The sequence below is a fragment of the Dreissena polymorpha genome, chromosome 1, assembly GCF_020536995.1.
Source record: "Dreissena polymorpha isolate Duluth1 chromosome 1, UMN_Dpol_1.0, whole genome shotgun sequence".
Taxonomy (NCBI): domain Eukaryota; kingdom Metazoa; phylum Mollusca; class Bivalvia; order Myida; family Dreissenidae; genus Dreissena; species Dreissena polymorpha.
In genome coordinates, this window is record NC_068355.1 from 124,494,075 (window position 1) to 124,503,730 (window position 9,656).

The 9,656-nt window shown below is 36.9% G+C and overlaps 1 protein-coding gene across 1 annotated transcript; it reads left to right on the forward strand.

Annotated features, from left to right (window-relative positions):
- The first annotated feature begins 1,221 nt into the window (after positions 1–1,221).
- LOC127848827 (uncharacterized) lies at positions 1,222–8,632 on the forward strand. The gene is made up of 5 exons (XM_052381480.1): positions 1,222–1,325; positions 6,144–6,508; positions 7,141–7,357; positions 7,721–7,795; positions 7,968–8,632. Exons 1-5 carry the CDS (start codon positions 1,322–1,324, stop codon positions 8,087–8,089), a joined length of 783 nt encoding a protein of 260 aa, XP_052237440.1. The 5' UTR covers positions 1,222–1,321; the 3' UTR covers positions 8,090–8,632.
- The last annotated feature ends 1,024 nt before the right edge of the window (positions 8,633–9,656 follow it).

Below are 9,656 nucleotides of genomic sequence, written 5' to 3' on the forward strand. Positions count from 1 at the left end.
CTCATAGCATTAAGACAAACATTTTGACAAAGTTACATTAAGATTGGGTATGAAATGTGACTTCTACAGTGTTAACAAGGTTTTCATTTTTTTGACCTAGTGACCTAGTTTTTGACCCGGCACGACCCAGTTTCGAACTCGACCGAGATTTCATTGGGACAAAGCTTCTGACCATCTTTAATGAAGATCGGACAAGAAATGTGGCCTCTAGAGTGTTACGAACAAATGTGGACGGACGGACGGACAGACGACGGACAAAGACCGATCAAAAAAGCTCACCTGAGCAATCAGGTGAGCTAAAAATATATTTTTTTGTGATATTAAATTCTATGTCAGCTCTTTTTAGACTGCGACATTTTTAATCTCAATCTTATTTTTGTTTTTCTTATCGTTCATACACTTGTATTCATGTTGATTATACCGAGTGATTGTTTAAGACCATCATATTTTCTTTCAACGTACTATTGTTTACTTTACGTATTAATTTTCATTCTGTTCTATGTTTCGTTAATAATCAACAGATCGATGGTTTAAGCCTTAGGCCTCTTTCATGTTTATTTGCTACCTTGTTTTCTCTTATAGTTAAATGGTTTTGGGCCGCATACCGTTTAATGTATCATTTATTTGTTTGTACTTGGCTTACAACTTATTTTGTTTAAGCTGATAATGTGTGTATGTCCTTAATTGTCATATTACCTGTCCGCTATTTTAAGCAACGTTTATATCCATTCCGGGGCAGCTACCCCTTGTTTTGAATTACGGTCCTCTCGTACTCCATGGGCGGCGGGGTTCCCGTTCCGCTTCCCCCTGTGTCATGTTCTTAACCACCATTATGCAATTCTGGAAAAACTTTGTTCTATTTTTAGCTACCTAATGGCATTTTATAATAAATGCCCTGTTTCAATCAACAATATTGTGTTTGTTCTTTCCTTCAAGTCTTACGAGTTGTCCGGTCTATGACCTGTTCATTACCACATAAATAATATTTTATGAACACGCATATTTTTTTAAGTCATCGTACGTTTTTTTTTAACAATTTTTACTGTAACCATTATACCTGTTATAAATCTTATATTTAATTACTTGTGTATAACCTAAGTATTTGCAATCAGACAATTCCGCCATATCGGCGATCGTCGTGGTGTAGCCCACTGTCCGATGCGTTCAGATTGAAGTATTTGGTCACATGGGCTCTTTTCACTCATCAAATTATTGGCCATTGTCGCCCTTTATTCTTCAAATGACTGTGACGTTGTGTGGTTAAAATTAACATCCACCTCCACCCTTTCTCTGCCATAGGGTTTGACTCCCGTATGTTTATATGTGTGAGTAAAACACTTTTTTTTATCTTATTTCATTTTTATAACGCATCTAAGATTTTGTATGCTTCTTGTGGGCGTGTTTTTACCGCTCATTATGGCATCCATAAAAGATAGCAACATCACATTCATATTCATGTTTTGTATTTATTTACATGTGTATATGTAAATTCTACACATTTTCTTGTTGATGTTCCGAGCGTGCTGAGGAATGAACACAAGTACATTGAAAAGTCCACACGTTTTTTCTTGGTCGTGTAGTCACACCAGAGAAACGTAATGGGAGTTGTTGGTGTGCGGCTAACATTATTGTGAAGAATATATGGTAAAATCTTTATATGTCTTAAGTAAGTTGTCTATATCGTAAGTGGTTCATTTATAAATCCCAATTTTGTATATAACCAGGGATTTTAGAAGAGCATGAAGCTTTGCATGGAATACACATGTGATTCAATGAAAATCAAGTATACTTGTTCGTAGATATCGTACATTTTTGTATTAGTATATCAGCTTTATTATATACCATTATGTTTTGAAAATCTGTGTGCGTGTTTTTACCACCAATTATGCCATTCTGGAAAAAATATGATTTATTCTTTTACTATATGGCGTTTCATAATAAATGCTCTTTTTCAATCAACGATATTGTGTTTGTGATTTCCTTCAAGTCATACGAGTACGTCCGAGCTATGACCTTTTCATTACCACCTAGGACAAAACATTAATCTAGATTAAATGGAGTCACATAAAAATCTACATTATGTTGCTTGATATAGCTTAATTTGTGATTGCAACCAGATACACTCTTATATGTCAAGGCAGTATGGTTTAAAATATATAAATCCATTTGATTTTAATTGTCGATCTTATTTCGGTAGAAGTCGTGGTAGTCGATCAGGTATCGTTTGCGAATTTATTGCCGATGTCAGTATTTAGAGTGCAGAATCAACGGGGTTTTCAGGGATTTACACACGGGCTGCTCAGAATGTAAACACACTACGGAATACCGTTATGGTCATCGTTGTTACACATTAGAATCCAGAGGGCGAGAATGCGATAGTACGATGGCGACAATGCGACAATACGATGACGACAGTGCGACAATACGATGGCGACAATGCGATATACTATAAATAATAGTACTATGTACTATGGCGAGAATGCGAAAACGTGATAGTAAGATGACGACAATGCGACAGTGCGACAATACGATGGCGACAGTGCGATAGTACGATGGCGACAATGCGAGAACGCGATAGTACGATGGCGACAATGCGACAATACGATGACAACAGTGCGACAATACAATGGCGACAATGCGATAGTACGATGGCGACAATGCGATGATACGCTGGCGACATTACGATATGAATATCGCACTGTCGCCATCGTATTGTCGCACTGTCACATTGTCGTCATCGTACTTTCGCGTTCTCGCAATCGTACTATCGCATTGTCGCCATCGTATTGTCGCACTGTCGTCATCATATTGTCGCATTGTCGCCATCGTACTATCGCGTTCTCGCATTCTCGCCCTCTGGATTTTAATGTGTAACCATAATGACCCTAACGGTATTCCGTAACGCACCGTTTAGAACCAAATTTGGCAAATATTTGAAGTTATTGAAATACATTTCTAAACATCTTTAGTGCATCAAAGACAGTTTTTCTTGCAGTTTGCGCCGATATCTTCAGGTATACGAATAAATCCTTGAATACATCTTAAATCGATGACAAAATTTCACGTTGCGTGAGGCATTATCGTTCAGTATACATGGATTTTTTAACAAGAACACCATACCCGTAGCCAGGGGGAGGGGGTGCGTTGGGTTCGTTCGCACCCAATCTTTTTTGGCGATTAAAAAAAGCACTATAGGTTGCACCCAACTTTATTTTACGCAAAAACGGTTGTTTATCTTTTCCCGGAACCCAGTGAGTCTTCGTATTTAAACGTTACAATAATATTGTATTCAAGATGCAACCGACAGGTCACCATATAATTAATTTCTCGATGAAGTCATTTCCAAGATAGAGCATGCTTTTTATTGACAATTTTTAACCGTAGAATTGTTGAAATCAACAGAAGTTTTTACAGCAAAGTGTGAGAAGGTCTAAGAAGCCGGTCAGCGCAAAATGGAATTTGAATCTTTGTTATAAATAGATATGTGTTTTCTGTGTAATGCAAAATTAGTAACGTGGCACTCTAATCCGTATAAAATCTATACTCATTTATAGATATTTGATACTAAATGATTGTTTTGTAACTTGTGTCATTAATGTCTGTTAAAGTTATAACTGTAATAGATATCATATCATAATGATGAAGCCTACTTATTATGGGTTGAAATCCCAGTCCAATAACCTTTTTCGACTATTATCTAATTGGCTGGAAAAACAATATGATTATATTGAATAAAAAATCTTATGAAAAAGAAAATACATTTTAGATGATTATATAACGGAATGTTATGTCGGCTTACAAAAATGAATGAAATCAAAGGACACCCTGTCGACAATTGCCGAAGACTAATGAGTTCTATAAAAAAAAATGTTGCATATGTAAACAAAGTGTGTGCGCGCATACTAGTGTCGGGTTAAACACCGTATAAAATGATGTATTTCCGCGACTGATCGAAAAAGGTGGTTATTGAAAAACGGTAGTGGGTTATACATGTGTGTTATATCATATTCATGTCGATCAGTCATTGAGTATGGTCAATGAAAGTGAAATTTCATATAAAATGCTCTATGACTTCAGTCTCTAAATACAGATAAAAAGTCACCAGAATGCAGGAGTTTACGTTTCATTTTCAAAAAATGTCTAGAGGTAGGACCTCCACACCCCCCCCCCCCCCTCATTGCAGGAGAGGATATCCCCTCCCGCACATATCCCCTTCGCCACTTTTTTGTTCAATAATAATCGTTGATGGGAAAATTCGCACCCCCCCCCTTTTCAAAACCCTGGCTACGGGCCTGAACACGGGCTTATTAAAGAAGAAACCGTCGGAGACGGGTGATGCTCCCCAAAGGTTTTTTGTCACAATATTGCACTATATATTCAGATAAAAGGAAACGTCTTGAGGGCACAGTAGTTGGGGGGACAATATTTTTTTATATAAAATTTCAAAGGGCCATAACTCTGTGAAAAATCATCCGACCAGAACCCGCTGATAATATGCACATCTCCTCTTGGTAGTGAAGCTTCCCATAAAGTTTCATTGAATTCCGGTCATTTGTTGCTGAGAAATAGCCCAGACAAGAATTGCACTATATGTACCGTTAATGGAAAATTTCAAAAATTTCAAAGGGCCATAACTCTGTGAAAAATCATCCGATCAGAACTCGCTGATAATATGCACATCTCCTCTTGGTAGTGAAGCTTCCCATAAAGTTTCATTGAATTCCGGTCATTAGTCGCTGAGAAATAGCCCGGACAAAATTGTGCACGGACGGACAGACAGACAGACAGACGCACACACGGACATACGAAGCGGCGACTATGTGCTCGCCTTAAAATAAATTTGCACAAAAAAAAATTTTGGGGGAGCATAATAAAGTAAATCTGATGTATTTCACATTGTCATAAGCAGCATACAAATCTGTCTTTTATGCACTAGTTGAAATTCTTAAGAAAAATTGTTAAAAAAAAGGTATTTTGAAAAAAGAAGCCCTTACAGGTGTTTTAACGTTTAATTGGGAACCCAACAAAGTCACGGGATCCTGCACCCTAGTATTGCTTATTGATAGGCTACAGATAGGTTCGCCATACAAGTATAATGGCAGTAGAACAATTCGGACGAACCAACTGAGTGACGACTATATGCGCCCTCATTCGACTTTTGTTTAACACAATCGATATGTTTGAACTTTTACTGTATTGAGTGGCTTAAATCTTATAAAATAGCATAAACATATTAATGTAATTTGTTAATATTTTTTAAGGAACAAATAAAACTAACATTATAAATAACATAAGATTATAAAATATTGGAAGATCATCAATAAAATGCACTTGCTGTGGGTTCAGTCGCATTGAACACAAAAATTACTATTAAATAAATTTCAAAAGTGTCCCTTTATTGTGTGTTTTCCCGATATCCATTCAACTCACACCAAACAGGGATCGAAGCGTGTGTAGAGCTATACGCGTAGTACGTCACTCAAGTCAGTGGAAAGTGGGAAATAAACGCTAGGTTGATATTACTAATGACGTAACGATACTTAAATTAATTGAAACATATATCTCACACGTAGTTTTGTTGGAGAATTCACATGTTTTGTAGTGATTGTAGATAATATTTTATCACGCATGGTTCAGTAACCTTCCGTGTATAATGTAAACGCTCGGTTTATAAATGATATGTTACGCGAACGTGTGGTTGTTATTAACAAAATGAACGCTTTCGACGTTTGGTTGTTGTTAAGTTTTACTGGTGTCGATATGGTTATTGGACTTGAACAAGGTAAAGTTCTTTTATAATATGTATGGTTAGGTAATTGGTATACATACCATTCATGGAATAACAACAGGTAAATAAACGTAAAAATTGATTAAAAATGTTGCTTAACTATTAAATGCTATTCAAATAATTATGCTTGTATTATACTACTTACCTGTATTGATACGTTACTTTGTCCCTTATTGTATTTAATTTGATGGTGGGAAATATGCCGGTGTTTACATTTGTTGCATTTTAGCGTGTTTCCGGATCACCGTGTGTATCGTCGATTTTCGAGTTTTTCTAATTACTTTTACAGTGATCGTTTTCATACCGTTGACGATCGTCTTCCCTCTACAAAGGTTTAATAACATTGTTATTTCAGGCACCGCGCAATCAGATTGCAACCCGAACACGGGCATTGTGTTCGTACTGGACACATCGTCTGCGCTCGATGCGAAAGTCATCAAACTGCAAGAAGAGTTCGTAGAACTCATTCTGAGAAATCACCGCGCGCCCCGGGGAGCAGTTCGCGTCTCCGTCGCGCGCTGCGGGAACAACGTCACCATGTTCACGCCCTTCGTCGACCCCTACTACAGCACGGACGCCGGGGAGGCGGGCTTCTCAATTGAAAGAGATCTCACAAACTCGTCTGTTCAGGACGCAGCCCTCCATTGTCTTGAGAATGTGCAGCATCACGTAACGAGGAACGCTCGCGACGGCACCACAGAGATGGTTGTGCTGCTAAAGGTTGCAATTTACCTATTTGAATTTTCGAATTCCAATCCTTATCAAATTTATAAGAGACAACTTAAATTAACCCATTGTCGGTATTTTAAGCAGACAGAGACCTATCGACATACCTTTTCTTTCTTATTTAAGCTGAATGGATTTAAACATCAAAAAGTATTACATGTAGTATGTGCAAAATCATTTGTATATGATGTATATTACCCGGCTATTCTCTACTCAAATTGCAGCCACTCCCACACAAGTTTCCTACTGCAGTTTCCAATCTAACAAGATGTGCTTGTGAAACACTATGTCCCTACCCATATATTTGATCTTTGACCTCGAAGGATGACCTTGACCTTTCACCACTGAAAATGTGCAGCTCCATGAGATACACATGCATGCCAAATATCAAGTTGCTATCTTCAATATTGCAAAAGTTATGGCAAATGTTAAAGTTTGACCCAAACGAACCAACAAACAGACAGGGCAAAACAATATGTCCCCCAGTATAGACTGGGACATTAAAAATATGTGATTGATGTGTAAGAGAATAGTTGTTCTTACGCCGCTAACGTATCGAGTCTGTAAATCAGGTTAAACTATTAAGTTGCATAGTTTGCTGGATAATAGTGCAGTATAACCTACAGGGTACCTGGGATTGGTCGGTGGAGGGTTCATATATGCACGCCACGGCGCTCAGGGACCGGCACGTGGTGCTAGTCGTCATAGCGATAGGCGTGTGGGAGTTCGACGGGCTGTCGGCGTTACGTCTCCTAGCTACGGGCGATCCGACGTACTTCGTCCTTTCAAAATTTGAGAATCTTAGATTGTTGGCTACGATCTTAACAAAGGGAAGTTGTACGCGTAAGTTTGAAGCAGAAGCTTCGCAACGTAGTGAGAATCATATCATTCTGTATAATGCTTCAATAGTTAGTTGTGGCCATCTTCACCTATTTCATGTGTGTGTGTGTGTGTGTGTGTGTGTGTGTGTTTAAATATAAAGTTTCACTACTTAATTTGCATTACTTTTTTGTGGTGGCCATCTTCGCTTATTTCATGTGTGTGTTTTTTAACATTAAGTACCACTACTTAATTTGCATTACGTTTTTAGTGTTGGCCATCTTCAACTATTTCGTGTGTTTTTTTTTATATATTTAGTATCACTTCTTAATTTGCATTACGTTTTTTGTTTACGCTATCCGCATTAATCCCTGTCTGGTATTGCAGCTATCACACTGGACCTTACCCTGGAAGGCACACAGCACATCGCATCAACCACCACGCAAGCCGTCACCCAGGAAGGTTAAGGAAAGCGGGCAAGGAATGTATGCGTTTCTTTACAAATATTCAACATACTTGCATTATGTATTATGTGATCAAATTATTGCTATAATACTACTAAGTCATTGCGTACTATTTATTACATTTTTAACATTATTGGCTGGCATTATATTTAAGATCTTATATATTCCAGTGTCGTGTATACTGCTGTCCCCAACGGCCATGAACCGTTACGTTGCGGGGTTTGGCTTCATCCGGATAGAGTGTGTCCGACCTGACCTGATTGACCTTCTAACATGCAACTGCACGGGTTAGAGCACGTAACGTTTTGGGACACAGATGTATTTATACGGTGTTTGTTGATTGTTTAAATGTGGAACAACGTGTTTTACCTTAATATAAAATTGATATGATAATACATTTCTTGAAAGAACGGATTATCTTTTTTCTATGTAGTTGGTTTTAGACAGTTAATTAGTAGAAAAAATGTAATTAAATTTTCATTAAATATCTTAACAAAGTGTCTGTGGTTGAGTTTTGCTACAATTCCGGAGTTCCGAAGCGTAGCAATCCAAGATTGCACTTGACTTTGATAAACAACAACACTAACCTCTGGGTACAAACACGGCTGCTCCATTGTATGTAACATTGAAAGTCGCATGTTAATAATAACGGTTGTTACGGTATGTGGTTGTGAGAAAAGTTTAAATGAGTCAGGTTTAACTACAAGCAATGCGCCTGAATGACAGAAATGTTCAGTGGCAAATGAACAAAGATAACGAGAAAAGGTTATTGAATCTGGAATGATCTGGGAAGTATTTTGCAATCGACTATTACTAAAAGTAGTTTGTATGCCCGTGTACGTGACGTATTTTTGCAAAGTTGACAAGTTATTTTAAAACTATAATTTTGTGTTGTCTACAAGAAGATTTCCGAATTTCATTACAAAATACCTAAGTTTCAATAAATAATAATCATTTCTAAAAGAATTTTTCTAACTTTCATTTAATAATACAATTTGTCTTAGTCAGGTTCTCAAAATAATTTTGTCTTGAAAGATTTCCTAGTTTCAATTAATAATCATTTTTGTCTAAAATAAGATTTCAACGTTTTATTTATTAATAATCTTTGTCTTCTAGAAGATTTCCAACTTTCATTTACCAGTAATCATTTCCTAAATGAAGATTGGCAAGTTTCAATTTATAGTATAAGTTAAATAAATGGTAGCTAATGTAAATATATCATAAGTCCACCATGTGTTGACTTTTTTATCAGCAATATTCAACAAATAACTCGACAAAAAATATGTACTATGAAAATAATGCACATACATGAAGCACATAAAATATTTTATATTCTAACAATTTCATATACAATAATATACATTTACATTTCAGGTTATGTTTTATATAATATTTTAAAATAGAAACAAGAGCACCGCATAACGGGTGCCAATGCTCGGCTACGAAAGCTTGTCAGAATTATTTTTTTTAGAGGTCAGTGACCTTGACCTTTGACCTAGTGACCCAAAATTGGGTGTGGCATGTAGAACTCATCAAGGTGCATCTACATATGAAGTTTCAAAGTTGTAGGTGGAAGCACTTTGATTTTAGAGCCAATGTTAAGGTTTTAGTACGACGCCTACGGCGGACGGCTGACGGCGGATGACGAGCTGGCTATGACAATACCTCGGGTTTTCTCCGAATGAGTCGAGCTAAAAAATACGTACATTTATTAATATAAGTTCTTTACGTGATGATAAATTTGGTAACAAATTAACAAACTTCGCAAACAAACGTTTGGTACAAAAAATATGTTTATATGACCTTCTTTTAACTGACAAAATATAATATAATTCAGCGAAATTACGAGGATATGGAAG